Source organism: Lethenteron reissneri, chromosome 67 (genome assembly GCF_015708825.2).
Source record: "Lethenteron reissneri isolate LAM-NWPU_2019-01 chromosome 67, ASM1570882v1, whole genome shotgun sequence".
Classification (NCBI taxonomy): Eukaryota; Metazoa; Chordata; class Hyperoartia; order Petromyzontiformes; family Petromyzontidae; genus Lethenteron; species Lethenteron reissneri.
The window spans coordinates 2,298,931-2,319,463 of NC_083845.1; the positions used below are offsets into that span (position 1 = coordinate 2,298,931).

General features: G+C 49.3%; 1 protein-coding gene across 2 annotated transcripts; it reads left to right on the plus strand.

Annotated features, from left to right (window-relative positions):
• The first annotated feature begins 3,594 nt into the window (after nt 1–3,594).
• LOC133360206 (interferon-induced very large GTPase 1-like) lies at nt 3,595–19,669 on the plus strand. 2 transcript variants are annotated; one of them, XM_061578832.1, is made up of 4 exons: nt 3,595–3,698; nt 5,001–5,080; nt 11,364–11,442; nt 14,252–19,669. In XM_061578832.1, the coding sequence occupies exons 2-4, from the start codon at nt 5,062–5,064 to the stop codon at nt 19,002–19,004; spliced, it is 4,851 nt and encodes a 1,616-aa protein (XP_061434816.1). In that variant the 5' UTR covers nt 3,595–3,698; nt 5,001–5,061; the 3' UTR covers nt 19,005–19,669. The 2 variants fall into 2 exon arrangements, with proteins under 2 accessions (XP_061434816.1, XP_061434817.1); XM_061578833.1 differs by having other exon boundaries at nt 3,677–3,694.
• Nucleotides 19,670–20,533: the final 864 nt, after the last annotated feature.

The following is a 20,533-nucleotide window of genomic DNA, read 5'->3' on the forward strand; positions in this document are numbered from 1 at the left end:
TCAAGCCCTATGATACCATCAGTAGGCCTGGGCTCTGGGTTGTTATTCGTGCTTTCGGAGTCCCTGACCCTCTGCTCACGATCATTAAGGACCTGCATGATGGTGAGTGGGCCCGGGTAAACTACGTGGCCGGGAGTCAGAGCCATTCCCTGTCCACCTTGGGATGCAACAGGGATGTCCTCTGGCTTCCAAATTATTTTACATATATTTTGACGACGTAGTTCGTGAAGCCTTCAATAGCTGTACCGGAGGAATTTCCATCTGGTACAAATACAATGATAGGCTGATCATTGCCCAGGTGTGGTCAAGGGATGGCTCCCTATTTCCCGCTACGCCCAGGGGCAATAGGTATTTACTAACGGGGGTTGAATACTTCACGAGATGGCCTATGGCCTGGCCCCTGGCGAACCAGTCGGCAGCAGCCATCGCGGAGGCCTTTGTCCAGGGCTATGTCCTCGACAAGGGTGCTCCGGAACGGCTGCTTACTGACCAGGGTAGGAATTTTTCTGGTAAACTCCTACGTGAGGTGTGCGACCTCTTGGGTACGGAGAAGGTTCGGACCTCTCCGTATCACCCACAAACTGACGGGATGGTGGAACGGCTGCATCGGACCATCACGTCCATGCTGTCCCAGCAGGTGTCGGTTTCCCAGACGGATTGGGACCTACGTATAGCCGGTGTGTTGCAGGCCTACAGAATGGCTCCCCATGCGGCCACCGGATTTTCCCCTTTCTTTTTAATGTATGGGCGCGAAATTGACCCCCCTGTGGCGACCCAGCTGAAGCTCTCGGCGCCCCAGGCGAAGTCTAACTTGTCCGAACACGTTAAATTTAACATCGCCAAATTGTCTGAGGCGCGGGAAGCGGCCGTGCAAAATTCAGAACTCCGCCAGAAGGCGAACGAGAGGCTTCGGTTGGGGCGGGTGCAGGTGGTCAAATGGAAACCAGGGGACAGGGCGTGGTTGCACTGTCCTCAGGTGCCGCTGGCAACCTCGTCAAAGTTGGTACGGCCGTGGCGGGGGCCAGTGGAGGTCGTGCAGGTTTTGCGGCCGCAATGTGTTCGCGTAAAATGGGGGAGACGCCGGTGGTATGTGCACCCCTCAAGGTTAAAACCATTCGTCGCGCCGCCCCGTGGTTCACACACACACACGCATGGCCAAACGTGTGAGGGTGTCGCCGACTCCCCGTCGTCGCTGCACTCGCCTAACCTGACGCCAACTGTTCCGTCCCCAGGTGAAACAGGAGTGACGGGCCCACGCCCACCAACCCCTCCCGGAGGGGTCGGGGGTCACTCGACAGCAACGCCTGACTCTCTTGCACCCGGACCGTCAACGACCGTCACTGAGCGCGCCAGGACGGGCCCTTGTGACGGGCCCGCCGCAAGAACGCGCGCCAAAACGCGCAGACTTTTGTGAGGTCGGCCGTTGGGGGGCCTTGCGGACTATGGGGAGGGTGTTGTGAGGTCGGCCGTTGGGGGGCCCTGCGGACTATGGGGAGGGGTGGTCTCCGGTGTGTATATATCTGTTGGTTCTGGGGTGCTCATTCAGGGAGGGCGCGTCGGGATATTTTTTTTCTCTCTCTCTCTCTCTCTTCCTCTTGTTGTTCTGTTTAGGTTCTCTTGTTCTTGTTAGAAATAATTTACGCGAGGCACACACACGGGGGTTTGTGAGGGATACACCTTTATTCTGATTTTTTTTGCAGCCAGGGACGGCTGCGAGCTGTACAGGGGGGGGTGATGTAGAGGTGTAATTGCGCATGGCTACGAAAGGTGTCGTGTGATTATGCATGGCCACGGATGGCCAACAAACACAAAGGGCGGGGTTACGGCCGTACACAGGGGTGGCGCTCGCACCGACGTCCGCATGTACATCCCCCACGGGCCCCCCTTGGGGGCAAGTCCTATAAAAGGTGATGAGCCGAAAGGCTCGGGAGTCGGGACTCAGCTTTAACCAGAGAAGAACGAAGACCTGCTAGTATAGGCCCCGGAGCTCCCCTGGCTCGCTGTCCTTCTAAGGACAGACCAGGGCAAGCCGGTGGCGTGGCCCCGAGAGCCCAGACGAAGCTGGTCTGGTGACTCAGGGAGCCGGGATCCCAGCTTAACCAAGCTGGGACAGATAGCCTCCCCTAGTCCCGTAGTGGAGGAGTTGGTATAGGCTAGAGGGGTTAGCTGTCGAGAAATCCCTGTAGCCAAGTGACCTGTAATAACTGTGTTGGTGTAATAAATAAGTGTGCCTCCGATCCTGTCGTCAAGCCTCCATATATACTTACTACACTACTATAAACTACACTATACACTACACCACTATAAACTACACTATCCACTACACCACTATACGCTACACTATACACTACACCACTATAAACTACACTATCCACTACACCACTATACGCTACACTATACACTACACCACTATACGCTACACTATACACTGCACCACTATACGCTACACTATACACAACACCACTATACACTACACTATACACTACACCACTATACACTACACTATACACTACACCACTATAAACTACACTATACACTACACCACTATTCGCTACACTATACACTGCACCACAATACGCTACACTATACACGACACCACTATACTCTACACTACACTACACCACTATACGCTACACTATACACTGCACCACCATACGCTACACTATACACTACACCACTATAAACTACACTATACACTACACCACTATCCTCTACACTGCACCACTATATGCTAGACTATACACTACACCACTATATACTGCTAAGTGAATGCTCAGCACATTGCTGTAGTGTATAGTGTAGCGTATAGGAGGGGTTTTCCCCGACCGGTCACTGCGTCTGAATTTGCCTTCCTTAAGGTCAAATTACCTAGCCGGCCACATAGACAAATCTCCCCCAGGTAGCCTCTAGCAGTCTGTAGGGGAAAGTGCTGTTACACACACTCAGACAAAGCTCTCCCAGGTAGCTTATCGCAGGCTGTAGGGGCAAGTGCTGTTACACACACAAAAAGATCCCCCGTGTAGCAGTCTCTAGGAGCAAGTGCTGTTAAGTTGGACTCAGAGACTTAAATAGAATCATACAGACCCTTAAAGATCTGTATGGTTCTATACAGATTCGTAGATACCCACAGCGACCAAGAGACTTATATAGACGTATACAGACCCATAGAGACCCATAGAGACTCACAGAAATCCAGAGACCCATACTGCTCTCAACGCATGGCGTTGATTCTAAACGTGGAGAGAAAGAACCGGAGGACCTGGAGACAAATCCACGCGACCACCATGGGGAGAGAGAGGGAGACGCAAATTCCACATGCACAGCAGCAGGCATCGTCAGATGGGGATCGAACTGACGACCTCCTGCGCACCAGGCAAGGGGGATAACATCTGCTGACCACACTGGCCATAGCCTCACACATAGTGAGGGTCACTCACGACCTCCTGCACCACAGGCGAGGGAGGTAACATCTCATAGCCACCGTGGCATCAGCTCGGTTCGACATGCCTTTGCAACACTCTTTGTATATTTATTATACAAACATATATATATATATATCCCTCCACTAACATTCACAGCATATGTGACAAAGGTCGAGACTTAGAGGTGTGGTTTCCTCGTCTCTCTGGCTCACAACTTCTATAAGAGACGGGGACACGGCACGCAAGCTGCACACCGCCTTCCTTCGCCTGCAGTGAGTGAGTCGCTATTTGTGTGTCTGTGTATCGGTGTGTGTGTGTGGTCCACTCAGCCTCTAATGGGTACCTGGTGCGGTGTGTAATCATCGCCATTGGGGAGACAAAGGCGGTCGGGCGTGGTGCTGGCCACCCACCCACTCGTGTGCCGTTCCGGCCTTTATAGGTGCTTGCTCACAGCACTTGCCCCGATAGTCTGTTCAGGCTATACTGGGGATATGTCTTTGTGTGAGTCTGTGTGTGAGTCTGTGTACGTTCGCCTGTGTTTTTGTGCGTGAGTCTTTGTGTGTTTGAGTCTGTGTGTGATGGGTCAGTTGCGGAGAGCTTGTAGAAGTGTCCATACCTGGGCAGTGTGCTTATGACCAGCTCTAGTTTGACAGCAGAGGGTTCACTCCGAATAATTCGAGCGGCATTATCTTGTCATCAGCTGCGTAATGATGATGTGTGGAAAGTACCTGGTCTCTCGCTCCACAAAAAGCTGCAGGTCTTCTCGGCCACGGTCATGCCCTCCCTTCTACTACGCTTGTGAAACATAGACTCTCTATACGGAACATCTACGTCGATTAGAAAAATTCAGGTTGGCCTGCCTACGATCCATCCTGGGTTTAACCAGGCTGGATTGTGTGAGGAGCTCGCAAATCCTTGAGAGGTCTGGACACAGTCCCATCGGTGAGCTCCTCCGGCAAACAAGGCTGCATTGTCTGGGTCATATAGCCCTCATGCCCAGCCACCGCATGCCAAACCAGCTTTTGTTCGGCCAGATAGAGAGGGCTAAATTGGCGCGATACGGACTGGAGAAGGGATGGAGTAATGTGTTACAAGAGAATGTGGAGCTGAGTTGACTTGCCGGTGACTGGTACCAGCGGTGTCAAGATCGGCCTCTGTACAAGAGGCTCGTGAAGCACGCTACTGAGCAGTGCCAGGCTAGGTGGACATTGAGGCTACTGGGCAGTTGGAGGCAGTCGCCTCCCAGCAAGAGGGCAGAGGAGCGACGCTCCCAATTACGAGCAGAGCGCAGGACGGCGAAAATATAGAAAGTGTGCACAATGGGGGGCACAGGTGGTGCATCGGCCAGTCATGTCAGACAGCCAACCCATGGCACCTGCTGGGTTTATCCAGTGACCTCCTGCCAGTGGACGTTCGACCCTTCACGTGGCCTTAGTGCACGGTCTATCACAAGCGCTGTGGTGAAGTCACCGCCACTTAGTGGCGAATGGAGGGTAATGCTGTAAGTCTGTGCTGAGTGTGTGTTTGTGAGAGTCTCTGTGTGTGTGTAACTTCACTTGCCCCTACACTCTGTTACAGGCTGCACGGAGGAGGAAAGATTTGACTTTGTCTTTGAACCGACTGGGCTCACCCCGACACGATGGAGCAACGCGACGCAGGTGCAGAGACAGCAGCAGGGAGCGAGATTAAACATTCACGAACAGATGTTATCTCTCTCCCCTGGTGGACAGGAGGATGTGGGTTCGATCCTTACGATGTGCGAGTATGTGAGCAGTGTGGCTAGGAGATGTTATCTCCCTCGCCTGGTGTGCAGGATGTCATGGATTCAATCTCCACCCTGACGATGCCTGCTGCTGCTCTTTTCTATGTGCCAGTCTGCGTCTCTCCCCATGGCAGTCACATGGATTTGTTCGGTTTCTCTCTCCACGTTTAGAACCAACATCGCGCGTTTAGAGTATTATGCGTCTCGTTAAGTATCTGGGTCTCTATGGACCTCAATGTATTTCTATGGGTCTGTCTCTGTGGGTATCTTTGTCTCGGTGTGTCTCTATGAATATGGGTATCTGTGTGTTCCAAGGGCGTGACGTGGGTAACCAATTCTGGCGTCACAAATGAAATGAGGTCCACCAGAAGGAAGTGTGGTGTGGGGAGGTTGGTGATTGTTGGGAGGCGAGGGCACAACAACCCAAGGCTCACTTAGATTTAATGGGTTTTAGGTCTTTATTTTGCTCTCACCTTAGATGACGGGAGGTGTGGTTGTTGCGATTTAGCCCCAGCCCCAGCAATGCCACACAGAAGCCCTGCCTTATTGCTACAACATCCGTGGCCTTCAGCCAAGGCCGTAGCAATGGAGTCAACATTGGGGGGGACCAAATCTTCCAGGGGTTCTCGGGGTCCCCCCCCCCCAGAAAAAAAATCTAAATTTAAAAACTATTTTTCTGCCTAAAATATGAAAACATTCAATGTACAGCACTACACATAACACTGAACTGTGGATGAGATATTTCGTCATCCTTGCTCTCAAGATTGCAATAAGGTTACATGGGTACAAGTCTGACTCGACTTATTCAATTACAAGTAACATTCACAATAAGGCAAGTGGCAGGCTTCGTTGTTAATTTGGCCTCATATTTATCATACAAAATGTACCAGCATTATAAAGGCATTTACAGCATTATAACATCCATTCTAACATTATAACAGCATTCCCATTCTATGGGAACCTCATTTGCCAGTAAAAATATGATAATTGGTTTTTTACCCTTCTATCTGGCAACAAAACTGACACCTTTTTACAAGGAGTCATGTTTGCATAGACCGCAATACCTGCAGTCATAATACAAACAAAAGAACATAACTCTGATAATGTGCACGCCTTTTGGCGTCATCTGGTCCAACCCATGTGAGACTAGGCTCTAAGGAAAGCTGTCTCGGGTGTGGACCAATCAACTTCAAGGACAGTGCACATTATCAGAGTTATGTTATTTTGTTTGTATTATGACTGCAGGTATTGCGGTCTATGCAAACATGACTCCTTGTAAAAAGGTGTCAGTTTTGTTGCCAGATAGAAGGGTAAAAAACCAATTATCATATTTTTACTGGCAAATGAGGTTCCCATAGTGTAGATGCTTGCCCCGAGCTCTCATACTCTGATGGCGTATTGTCTTTGAGTTGTGCGCCTTTTGGCGTCATCTGGTCCAACCCATGTGAGACTAGGCTCTAAGGAAAGCTGTCTCGGGTGTGGACCAATCAACTTCAAGGACAGTGCACATTATCAGAGTTATGTTCTTTTGTTTGTATTATGACTGCAGGTATTGCGGTCTATGCAAACATGACTCCTTGTAAAAAGGTGTCAGTTTTGTTGCCAGATAGAAGGGTAAAAAACCAATCAGCATTCCCATTATTATAAGAACATACACGAACTTAAAGACAATGCTTCTTAAAGTCCCACAATGAAAAGATACACCTGTCTTCACGGAGATGTTATTTGTGCCTCCATTTTATACTGCATCAAAACAGGAAATTCCTGTGTACACACACCCCCACACCTGCCTTGAGGCAAACACCTGCCGTGAGTCAGAACAAGGCCTCTGGGCTGCAGGTACTGTGAGGCCCCCAGTAATATTTTCAAAAGGAAAACAAAGTAAAAATAAAATAAAAGTTATTTTACAATGCTAACAACAAATAAAATTCAGCATTCAAAAATGAAATAACGTTTCACTTCATCTCTGGAGACCTTCCAGCTGGCAGAGGCCCCTGAGCTGCAGCCCCGAAAGCCTGTGCCTTAATCCGGCGCTGGACCCCATTCAAACCCTTAGTGGCATGGTCTCAGCGAGCTGATGAAAGCTGCAAGAGAGAATTTCATCATCGCTTGCGGCTGGAGTTGGCATCGCCCCCCACTCCTCCTGATGTCGAGGGGAAATGGGCGAGGTTTTGGAATATAGTTCATGCATCTGCAATGGCTGCTTTGGGTACACGGTCTAGACCTCCCCAGAGACCCTGGCTGACAGAGGAGGTGTTCAAGCTGGCTGAGAAAAAGCGACTGGTCCACTCTCATCGGCTACAGCATCCCACGTCAGAGAATGAGGAGGCTTACCGCAGCCTTCGCTCGGAGGTTCGGAGAGCCGTGAGGCACTGCAAGGATGGTTGGTGGTTGCAGGTTGCTGAGGAGATGGAGTCTGCCTCAATGGCCTGCGATCACAAATCGCTCTTTAATTCCATACAAAAAGAGTAACCTGCAGTACCACACCTATTACCATCATTATGGGAAAGAATGGTGATCAAATCTCCAACCCCCAGGAACAGGTTTGCAGATTTGCTGAGCATTTCTGTGAGGTCCTGGGGGAGGGGAAATCCCTCAGCCAGGAAAACAACGTGGGACAAAGTGGGGATGCGGTGCCTCAAATATTGGAAGAGGAAGTCACCCCCTGGGAGTGGCTGGCTGAGGTGCCATCTGTTGAGGAAGTACTGAAGGCGATCCAGAATCTAAGACCAGGAAAGATACCGAGCAGAGATGATCTCCCAAGCCAAATGTTGAGGGAGGGTGGCCTTTGTGCACAGACTGCCCTACATGACATCATAACAACAGTCTGGACCACTGGACAGGTTCCGCAGGATTGGAAGGATGCCCTGCTGGTCCCCCTCTTTAAGAAGGGGGTCCGCACAGACTGTAACAACTACAGTACAGGGGCATATCATTCCTCAGTGTGCCGGGAAAGGTCCTGGCAAGGATTATTCAACATTGCCTTGCTAGGCACGCTAAGGAGAGGCTTGTGGAGCCCCAATACGGGTTTCTGTCCGTCTGCTACAGCAGAGATGTAGGGAATTCCAACAAGACCTACATCTCTACTTAATTTACCTGGTCAAGCCCTATGATACCATCAGTAGGCCTGGGCTCTGGGTTGTTATTCGTGCTTTCGGAGTCCCTGACCCTCTGCTCACGATCATTAAGGACCTGCATGATGGTGAGTGGGCCCGGGTAAACTACGTGGCCGGGAGTCAGAGCCATTCCCTGTCCACCTTGGGATGCAACAGGGATGTCCTCTGGCTTCCAAATTATTTTACATATATTTTGACGACGTAGTTCGTGAAGCCTTCAATAGCTGTACCGGAGGAATTTCCATCTGGTACAAATACAATGATAGGCTGATCATTGCCCAGGTGTGGTCAAGGGATGGCTCCCTATTGCTCAACCATGGAATGTATGCCGATGATCTGGTCATTGCTGCTCACTCAGAGGAGGAGTTGGAGGCGCTGCTGCTGAACCTGGAGCTTGCCACCAAGAGGTCCCACCAAAACTAAGCACCTGCCTGGGTATTTTGTACCATCGGACACTCCACCAATACAACTCCGAATTGGTGAAAGGGCAGTGGAGAGTTTCCCATACCTTGGCAGTGTACTAATGACCGGCTCCGGTTTAACAGCAGAGGTCTCACTCTGAATTAGTCGAGTGGCATTATCTTTTCATCGGTTGCATAATGCTGTGTGGAATCTACCTGGTCTATCACTCCGCACGAAGCTTCACGTCTTCTCGGTCATGGTCATTCCCTCCCTTCTCTACGCTTGCAAAACGTGGACCCCCCTAATGGAAGATCTTCGCCGGTTAGAAACGTTTAGGTTGGCCTGCCTACGAGCCATCCTGAGGTTTAACCAGGCTGGATTGTGTGAGGAGCTCACAAATCCTTGAAAAATTTGGACAAAGTCCCATCGGTGAGCTCCTCCGGCAGGCAAGGCTGCGTTGCTTGGGTCATGTAGCCAGCATGCCCAGTCACCGCATTCCTTAACAGCTTTTCTCCGGCCAGATCGAGGGGGCTAACCGGGCGCGGCATGGGCTAGAGAAGAGATGGAGTGATGTGGTACAGGAGGATTTGGAGCTGAGTGGACTTGCCGAAGACTGGTACCAGCGGTGTCAAGATCGGCCTCTGTGGAGAAGGCTCATGAAAGACTCTACTGGGCAGTTGGAGGCATTCGCCCTCCAACAACAATGGCGGGCGGAGGAGCGACGCTCACAACAATGAGCGGAGCACCGGGTGGCTAAAGCACAGCAAGTTAGCACAGTAGGGGGCACAGGTGGTGCATCAGCCAGTCGTCCCAGTCAGTCGACCTGTGGCATCTGGGTCTGCCCCGTTACCTCCTGCCAGCAGGCGTTCGACACTTGACGTGGGCTCAAGTTGCACATAGCCTGGCACAAGCATCGTGGTGACGTTACCGCCACTTAGTGGCGAATGGCGGTTGTTGTTGTTGTAGTGCAATATATAGTAGTGTAATATATAGTAGAGTGGTTTATAGTGTGTAGTGTACAGCAGTGTAGTATATAATATTGTTGTGTATAGCATGTATAGTGTATTGTGATGTAGTGTGTATAGTCTGCAGTGTACCGTAGTGTATAGTGTAGTGTATAGTGTAGTGGGCTCCATGTCCGAACCGACCAGCCACGAGTCCCGGTGCCCCGGGCTCCGTCCGCCACTTCGTCCTCGTGGGACAATCTCGATCCGACGCTCCTCTTCTCGTCCGACTCGGGCGAGGCGCGGCGTGCTCTTTTTGTACCCAATGCGCGGGTAACGGGCATCCTCCTGGCGCTTTACTGCTAGGCGAGGACACCGCTCTTCCGTTGCCCTTGGCACGGCTCAGCGGGTTAATTCCCCGGCGGTGCAAGCACACGCCAATGCGCAACGGCAGATATCACACAGACCCGGCACGAAAAGCGCGACCAGTAATGCCAATATGCAGTGCAAGATGCGCGACCATCAGCACCAAGGCTCGGCCCGAACGAGCAGCAGATAGCGCTGACGCTCGGCGCGGGAAGCACCACAAACGCGCGTCGTTATCACCCGTCCCCGCGTGGGCCCTCGCTCGCTCCTCACTCTCATGCCGCTGCGTGCACCACCCCGGGGCCACACCGTGCGCCAATGTGCAAACTCGCGACCTATACAGAGACCGGTGACACAACGCCATATACCATCTTGCTAATGCCTTTATTTTCGGCGCGAACAAACCCTCGAAAGTAAGCCATCTAGTCACTACGACCCAAGTGTGTATTGCGGAAAAAGCCTTGTCTAACGCTGCCTACCCACACAGTCGACCAAGCGTCCTCCCTCGTAGCTGCAGTCACTGGCGTCGCACGGACGCTGTGAGCGCCGAAGAGAGGAGGGGCTGACTGAGATGTCCACGGCGAAGACTTAGGAGACGAGATGGCCCCCTCGTTCCCAGGTCTCAACTTTTATTCCCAACTCCGAAGAACCTGGATCAAGCAAATACCGTGCGGCCAATCGTGCACCGACCTGTGGCCACATCCGCGGCCTTTCCTCTCACGTGGACTGCGGGTGTCTTTGATGTCCCCCGACTCATTGTCTGCTTTTTACGAACTTTTCACTCCGGCCCGCCCTGACGCTATTCTCAGGATTGTATAACTCATGGCAGCCGACCCGTTAATCATTATTGCGCCCATACACTATGAAGCCAATTCAGGGGCATTGCGATGGAGACTGCCCTGTCGGGATGAGCCAAATTCCTGGCGTCAGGAAACCATCGGACATTCCTCGGAGGAATCCGCGAAGTAACACCCGACAATTAGACCGGTCGATCCTAATCAAGACACTAGGTGTGTGTGAGCTTAATCAATCGTCGGGGCAATAGGGGCTGGTGTGGGGGGGGGGGGCAGGGTGCGATTGTGGGGGGGGGGGTGCTGCGATGTTGTGGCATCACATATCGTAGGGTGGTGTATAGTGAAGTGTATTGTAGTATATAATGTAGTGTATATAGCATCTGAAAGCGCACGATACAGTGACCATCTTTGTTCTACAGCCAGCCATAAGCCACTGCTGCAGCGAGGATGTTGATGGCAGGCTAAGTGCATTTGTAACCCAGAGCGCGAGAGTCAAGGCAAGATCAGCCGCTGTGCCATCGCATGTCAACTAACCAACAAGCACGCTGACGTTCTAGGGGCACTCACTCAAGACGACTCAGCCACGGATGGCGATGAGGATCCGGTCGAACACCCACAACAACCTCGGTTTAGCAGGTACTCTTCCTATTTTGATACTATTCCGATTGCCACTATTCCTATTGAGACTATACATTTTGCTACTACAGTATTCATATTGGGACCATTCCTGTTCGTACTAATCCTATTGGTAGTATCCCTATTGACAGTATTCATATTGGCACTATTCCTATTGGGACTGTTCCTGTTGCCACTCTCCCTTTTGGCACTATTCCCGTTAGTAATATTCCTATTGGTACTATTCCTATTGGTACTATTCCTATTGATACTATTCCTATTGGGACTTTCCCTATTGGTACTGTTCCTATTGGTCCTATCCCTCTAGGTTCTATATCCCCCTTGCCAGGAGATGTTATCTCCCTCGCCTGGTGTGTAGGAGGTCGTGGGTTTGATCCCCACCCTGACAATTTCTGCTTCCGCTGTTGTTGTCTTTTTGGATTCTGCGTCTCTCTCTGTCTCCCCGTGGTGATCGCGTGAACGTGTCTCCGGGTCGTCTGGTTTGTCTCTCCACGTTTAGAACGGACGTCACCACGCGTTCAGGAGGATTTTGCCGCTGTACATTTCCACGCGATAACCCACTTCGTTGAGCCACCATTTGTGATGACCAGGTCACTTCTGAAAATAAATTAGGTCACAAACAAGTATTTTCAACGCACACACTTTTATGTGCGCTCAAAATTTTTTAATATATTATTTTGACCCCAGATTTAATCAAATTTCATGTGCTGAATAAAAGTGGATGGCTTGCATAAAGAAATTTAACCATATCGAAAGGAAGCCACCCACTTTTATTTAGCACATGAAATTGTATTAATTCTGGGCTCAAAATAATACAATTTCTACTTTTGAGTGCTAATAAAAGGGTGTGCGTTGAAAACTTGTATTTTTACCTATTTTTTACCTTTAAATATAGTTTAACTTTTCAACTGGAATGCTATATTACCAGGTAAGGCCTGCTAGAGCTTTATAGATGTTTTTTAGAAGCAACCTGGCCACAAATGATAGCTCAACGAAGTGGCTTATCAACTTGTGGAAATTTATAGCAGCCAAATACTCGAAGCGCATGTTTCTAAATGTGGGGGGAAGACCGGAGGACCCGGGGAGAAATCCCTGCGACCACGGGGAGAACGTGAACACTCCAAACATACAGCGGGCGTCAGGGTCGGCATCGAAATTCTAAATTGCAATGGCAGGAACTTCGCACAAAGTGATCCCTATTTTATGACCCTGTAGAGATAAACAATGATGGCTTGCCTATGTCAACCTACAATAAATAAAACCATGCGCATTGCTATACAACTATGAAATTAGAGGTTGATAGTACGCAGCACAAAGAATGGCTATTACAATTTAAATAATGATCACCCCGATTTCAAAGTAGTGAAATTACATTTAGAACAACACGATACGTATAACGCGTTTAATGATCGTATTTGCCATCATTAAGTACTGTACTGTATGAAAGACGGTAAGACACATCTAGACTGCAATGGTGTAGCAATGCGCGCATATGCACAATGTTGCATATCGCGACACAGTGTTTATAGTGCATAGATTTAGCCCTTTAATTGAAAAATCTTTCATCAACAATCATAATGAGAACATTTCAGCAATGAAATTAGGGATAGCGTTTAGTTGTAAATCATGATCACGGTTCACCTGCTCGGCGCGTTGGAATGGGAGTGACAAAGCAAACGATAATACTATTTATTAAGACTATAACTCCGTCATTATTTTAACAATAGTAATTAGTATTGGCATTGTTGGTAGCGCGCTAAGAGGGAGCCGCAGCGGGTCACATCGGTGCCATGCCGAGCGGTGAGATAAGCGCCTTTCATTGGTCATAGGCTCCCCAACAGCCGCTGATTGGACAAGACGTTCCCCTGCATTGCTGGGCGAAACCATTCGTGACTTGATATGGGGGGGGGGGGGGTGGCAGATTGTAAGAGCGTTAATTATTAAAATAAAGTAAACAAACGAACAGGCCCAGGAATCGGTGGGACGTGGATCGTTTTTTTATGAATTGTCCCGCGAGACAAGTGTGTAGATCCGTAGATTTGAAGGTATATAAAAAGACAAGGCGAGGTCAATAAAAGTGTGAAATAAGTAATATGTTTTAAAACTTTTTTTAAAAACACGCTTTAATGAAATGTACCCTACTAGTAATGGAAGAACTCCACGACTCCATGAAGTGGCCCCGCAGCTTGCCATAACGTAAGGGATCGTGGCCAATTACAGCCAAAGTCAGTTGACGTGGACAATTAGACCCAAGCCGAAACATAACATCTAAAAATAGATTTCGATTTAAAGCTTTCGTGACTGCAGGGATTCATCTTCTTGGTTCTTTCGGTAAAGTCACGTAGAAGGGAAGTAATAAAAGAATAAAAATAAAACATAATAAATAAATCTCACGACGTTTCGGCCACAACACAAGCAGCCGTCCTCAGGTGAAGACCAGGTCTGTCGACTTTACCGAAAGAACCAAGAAGATATAAAAATAGTTTTGAAATATGTTTTTTGTGATAGAATAAAATATTGTCATCAGTATGACATAAGTATACCAAGTTTGCAGTCGATACCACATTGGGAAGTGGGTAAAAAGTGAGTTACGAGATTTGAGGATACGACAACAACGACAACAACAACAGACGGAGTAAGTTAAATAAAAGCGTGTAACAAGAGCTATACAGCTTAGTGAGCCTTTACACTTGGTAAAATCAAATTAAAGGTTTAGTTTAAATAAATATTCTAATTCTGAGTAAATTCGTCAAGAGTGTGTTTAACATTCGTGACGTTATTCGTTCTCCCCTTTCTTTAAATCTGGCAGCACTGCAGCTCTCTCCGCACCGCGTGGCCTTGCCCATTGTGCCAAAAACAAATCCACTTTTCAAACTCTCCTGGAAGACCTTGACCTGTGGAAATATTACCCACAAAAACTCTCACTCAAGGACGTCTTACAAGTATCGGAAAGCAACACCAAGAGGGAGCAGCCCAACTCCTTGCAAGACGTCGCCATGCACTTCCTTCACGGCATTTTTGCGGCAAATTCAAATTCTCGAACGACAGAGTTCAGCTCCGGGAACGTTTTAGCTGAGGCCCAGCCGGCAAAACCTGAAAGCGAGTTCGCGTTTCTAACCAAACGCCACACAGCCACACCCCTTAGGCGTAATTCTATCAGCATATTGGATCTGACAGCGGCGGTCTTCCTGTGTGCTGACCAGTGCTTGCAACAGGCGATTATGGTCAAGATGTCTCTGTGCCAATTTGCATTGCCACTGTTGCTGCCCGACTCCAATAAAGGCAAACTCACCTTCTTGCTGTGGGCCATGCGTTCCGTGACTCATATTTGGAGACCTCACGAAATAATGGGCAGCCGAGGTTACGTCGAAGATTCCATGGCCAGAGCGCAGATGCCCATGATATCCTTCCTGCGGATCGGGAACTGCAAAGTGTCCAAATCGGAGGTCATCAACTCGTTTCTGAGCAATGGCCGGCACGATGTTTTCGTTCACCGAAACATGATATTCGGGGATTCCCCCAGAAAAATTGCCAACGGTGTGGTGGAGATTTGCTTTAGCCTGCCACGTGGGAATGAACACTCTGACCTCTTCCAGGATATAGTTGCCGTTTTCAATCTTCGTGGTGATGCTAAAGATAGCCTGACCCAATTCCAATTCTTGAAAAGGACATCGGGGGCGCTCTTCGTATTCGTGGAGGAAGTTGGAGAAAGCGAACGGACCTTTTTGACCTCAAGCTTCGAGCCGAATTCAAAGCCATTTCTTGTACTAGACTCGGAAAGAACTGCAGAGGAGGAAACAAGCAGAAACCTATTGTGCGTCTGCAAACATTTGAAATTGGAAGAAAATAACGTTTTTTTGGGGGAAGATTTCAGAAGAATTGCGTTTAAGGAAACGTTTAAAAAATTCGTTGTCAACGCCGTGAGGAACATCGAGTCCAAGAAAGAGAATTTGCAAGAAGCCATTGGGACCGCCACAGCGCTTAATATCGTCATTGACGAAGGGGGAAATGATCTACGCATCATCAGAGAGTCGGTGAAAAACGTCACAGATTACATCACGGAACACGGCACGTGCTCCATCAAAGAGATGATGCTTCCGCGTCAGGGCAAGCTGTGGCGTGACTGGGCAGACCTAGACAAAGAGCAGTGGCGCCTGAACAAGATCAGCAAGAGGAGTTGTGAAGAATACCGCGCGACGATCGAGATGGAGAAACGCAAACTTCGGGAGCAGCAGTCCAAGCTGGAGCTCTCCCCGCCAATGGAGATGTATTTCCATGAACTAATGACGCCGTCCAAAACGAACCTGCTCTTTCTTCAGTGCTTGAAAGTAGAACTCGATTCGTTGTCAAGAACCCCAGGACTGTTGCCTTCACTGGGTGTGGAGCATTTCATGCGAGAATTGGCACAGATCTACGAGGCGTCCAAAGCTTGCGACGCGGCTCCCCCCGGATCCCAGGCGCTGCCGTCGGTCATGGCACAGCTCCTCCTCGACGGCTTTCCCATGGAGCTCTTGGACGGCGATGCCAGTTGCATCCCAATGGATTGGGTGACGGACGTCCTGGACGAAGTCCGCCGCATGCTCGGTGAAGAGGTGCGCGTTCTCGTGCTGTCTGTGCTCGGCGTGCAGAGCACAGGAAAGTCCACCCTCCTCAACATCATGTTCGGCCTCCAGTTCGCCGTGAGCAGCGGCCGCTGCACGCGGGGAATGTTCGCGCATCTGGTGCGCGTAGACGACCTCCTGAGGAAGGAACTGCGCTGCGACTTCTTCCTGGTGATCGACTCGGAGGGGCTGAGTGCCCCAGAGGGCTCGCCACACCGTCCGACGGACGAGCGCGATGCCGAGCTGGCCACACTGCTCATCGGCCTGAGCGACATGGTGCTGTTCAACCTCAGGATGGAGAACGCAGAGGAGCTGAAGGGCATCCTCAGGACTGCCCTGCACGCCATTGTACGGATGATTGAAGCCGGGAGAAAGCCCTCCTGCCTGTTTATCCACCAGTGCTCGGGGGATTTGTCCGCACACAACAAGAACGCAGAGGGTCGGGAAAGCATCCTCAGGCTGCTGGAAGAGAGCGCGGCTGTTGCGATGAAGCTTGAGGGCAGGGAATTAGTCATCAAGCAGTTCTCTGAAATCATGGAGTACGACGTGGTCAATGACAACTGCTACTTGCCGGAGCTCTGGACCAGCGGTTTGCTGGTGAAGCCCATCAGTTCCGAGTACAGTGACAAAGTGCTTGATCTAAGGAAGAACATCTTGGAAAAATTTAAATCGAAGAAATCCACTCACACTCTGTCAGAGTTCAGTCATTGGTTGAACATCATATGGACCGCCATGAAGAAAGAAATGTATATTTTCAGTTTCAAGAACTTCCATGTCATCAACCCCTACAACAAACTGTGCAGTGAGTACTCTGCCTGGGAGGGGAAGCTCAGCGCCAGGGTAGATTTCTGGCTGAACGTCGCAGAAAACAGAATCTCAAACTCAAAACCCACGGAGCTTGACGAGTTGTGTGCTGAACTCGAAGGCAAATTGAAAAATGAATTCTCAGAAAACGAAGGGCAATTTAAGGAGCTATTACAGGATATATTTGAAAAATCTGAAGATTCACACTTGCTTCTGAAATACCAAAAAGACTTTTTGAACAGTTACGGAATGTTTACAAAAAATTTACATTTGGAAGCTCTTGAAAAGTATGAAAATAAACATTTTGAAGCGCTTGTAAAACATGCTAGGCGTGAAAATAACCAACAATCATATGAGTTTGTGGAAAACCACTTCACACAACGGATAGTTAAAGGCATCCAACAACGCCTGCAGAACTACAAAAACAAGCACACTGAATTGTCCAAAATCTCATTTCAAGATGATTTCAATCGGATTTGGTCAGAGTCAGTGTCTTTGCTTGAAAATAAGGAAATAGAGGCTGATATCGAAAAAAGATTGTCTAAAGATGACAATTATCGGAAACGCTTAAGTGCTGAACCATTGTGCGACTTGGGGAAAACAACATTCGTCATCAGGAACACGGAACACAAACTGTCAACAAGTGAAATGCACCGTTCATGGACGAGCATCTCCACCTTCGTGGGTGACGTCGTGAGAGATTGCACCGCCTTTATAGAAGGCTACGCCAAGACGAAGATCAGTTACAGTTCCAAGCAGTGGGACGAGCTATTGGCGTACATTGATTCGCTGTTGAACGCAGAGTATAAAGGGTGCAATGCTCAACTCAAAGTTGACATCAAGCTGTACGTTTGTTCTATTGCCGTCAAAGCATTCACGCGACTGGACAAGGCGCTATTGGAGCACAAACTGTCGGACTTAAAGAACACTGCCCTGGACCTTTTCGGGCAAATGTGCCAAAGTGGGGATGAAAGACAGAACATCGCTGCCGCCTTTTGCCAATGTTTCATCAAGCCGGCCCTTGTGATAATGATCCATCAGCAGTTGGGGACAAGGCTCGTGAAAATGATCAGAGAAAAAAGTGACGCATTTTCGAGTCGTAAACACCTACAGATGCACGTCCTCTTACACTTGCTCATGGAGGAAGACTTTGTTCTTTTTATAAAGTTCATAAGTTCTCATGAAGATGCCACGCATGACTGGGTGAAGAACTACGTCATCCAAGTTTGCAAGCAATATAAATTATTAAGCTTGCATAACATCTGCCTGGAGAAAAAAAACATGTTAGAAGAAGTCATATCAAAAATTGAGAACTCAGTGATGGCAGTGAAGGCAGCACAACCTGTCCCAGCGACGGCGGCCGATCTCTTCCGCAGCCTAAAAAAATTCCTTGCCGGAGATATCGTGTTCCAGCACGTGGAGCTACTGAGAATTTTCGATGTGTACCCCCTCGTTGATACCCAAAGCCTTGAGAGACTTTCGGCCGCGGTCGTCGCCCAACTGAGGGTGGTCATTTGCAAAGTGCAGCCGAACTGCAGTGACACCTGCGACGTTGAGAAGACACTGAAAGACCTTCGCATGAGGCCGCACCGGAAGCTGCTGTGGATGCTTCGAGGCTGCGGTCAGCAGTGCCCACTGTGTGGAGCTCCCTGCGATCGCGGGGGAGGCAACCACAGGGAGCACGCAGCCACCGTTCACTATCCCCAGGGGCTCATGGGCAGGAGGCATCACGATGGGACGTTCATGTGCGACGTGTGCACCACCTCCATGGCGCGGAAAAAGAATGGAAGGATGGGCGAGCATACATTTTACAACGCAGACACGGGAAACATGCCTGTAAAATTCAACAACCTTCGCAACGTCAACAAGTTGTATAAAGACTGGAACATCCCGCCAGATCCAGACGTGGAAAACCCCCTCTTCTGGAAGTTAGTCTTGCACCAATTCAATGAGCAGTTGGCCCAGCATTATGGGGTAGGTAAGGCGGAGATACCTGCTGAATGGGGAAGCGTTACAAAGCAATGTGTGGAGGATGATTTGCGTGAAAGATATTTTGGTCAGACTGGTGTGGTGGACAACGTCGTCAAATTGGTAAAACAAGAACAGCCAAATGACCATGACAACAAAATCGCCCTAATAAAATACAAAAAACTCTGACTGCTGAAATAATGGAAAACCAAAGAACCTTGATGGCCTTAATCGAGGTTCAAATTTACATTAAATAATCTAACATATGAAATGTTTAAGAAGTGTTAACAGTCTTCCGTCGTTATTCACGATGAGGGATGTGTTCTGGAGATGCTCGTAAATATCAAATTTCGCGTAAAATGATATTTGCCTACGAAAAAGTATTTATGAAATCATTAAAAACACTTAAATAAGCTATTAAACATATGAAAATCATCTTATGATTTTATTTAATCACTTTATCTCATCACTTTATCTCTCATCTGGCACAACACTGCAGATGAGATCAGTGTGGAGGCCATTGTACGGATCCAGATGTTAAGGGATAACGAATTGAGATGAATAGAGTCCAGTTCCTCTAACAAGACTCCAGTTCCTCTAACAAGACTCCAGTTCCTCCACCAAGACTCCAGTTCCTCCACCAAGACTCCAGTTCCTCCACCAAGACTCCAGTTCCCACACCAAGACTCCAGTTCCTCCACCAAGACTCCAGTTCCTCTACCAAGACTCCAGTTCCTCCACCAAGACTCCAGTTCCTACACCAAGACTCCAGTTCCTCCACCAAGACTCCAGTTCCTCCACCAAGACTCCAGTTCCTACACCAAGACTCCAGTTCCTCCACCAAGACTCCAGTTCCTACACCAAGACTCCAGTTCCTCCACCAAGACTCCAGTTCCTACACCAAGACTCCAGTTCCTCCACCAAGACTCCAGTTCCTACACCAAGACTCCAGTTCCTCTACCAAGAGTCCAGTTTCTCCACCAAGACTCCAGTTCCTCCACCAAGACTCCAGTTCCTCCACCAAGACTCCAGTTCCTCCACCAAGACTCCAGTTCCTACACCAAGACTCCAGTTCCTCCATCAAGACTCCAGTTCCTCCACCAAGACTCCAGTTCCTCTACCAAGACCCCAGTTCCTCCACCAAGACTCCAGTTCCTCCATCAAGACTCCAGTTCCTCCACCAAGAGTCCAGTTCCTACACCAAGACTCCAGTTCCTCCATCAAGACTCCAGTTCCTCCACCAAGACTCCAGTTCCTCCACCAAGACTCCAGTTCCTCCACCAAGACTCCAGTTCCTCCACCAAGACTCCAGTTCCTCCACCAAGACTCCAGTTCCTCCACCAAGACTCCAGTTCCTTACACCAAGACTCCAGTTCCTCCACCAAGACTCCAGTTCCTCTACCAAGACTCCAGTTCCTCCACCAAGACTCCAGTTCCTACACAAAGACACCAGTTCCTACACCAAGACTCCAGTTCCTCCACCAAGACTCCAGTTCCTCCACCAAGACTCCAGTTCCTCCACCAAGACTCCAGTTCCTCCACCAAGACTCCAGTTCCTCCACCAAGACTCCAGTTCCCACACCAAGACTCCAGTTCCTCCACCAAGACTCCAGTTCCTCTACCAAGACTCCAGTTCCTCCACCAAGACTCCAGTTCCTACACCAAGACTCCAGTTCCTCCACCAAGACTCCAGTTCCTCCACCAAGACTCCAGTTCCT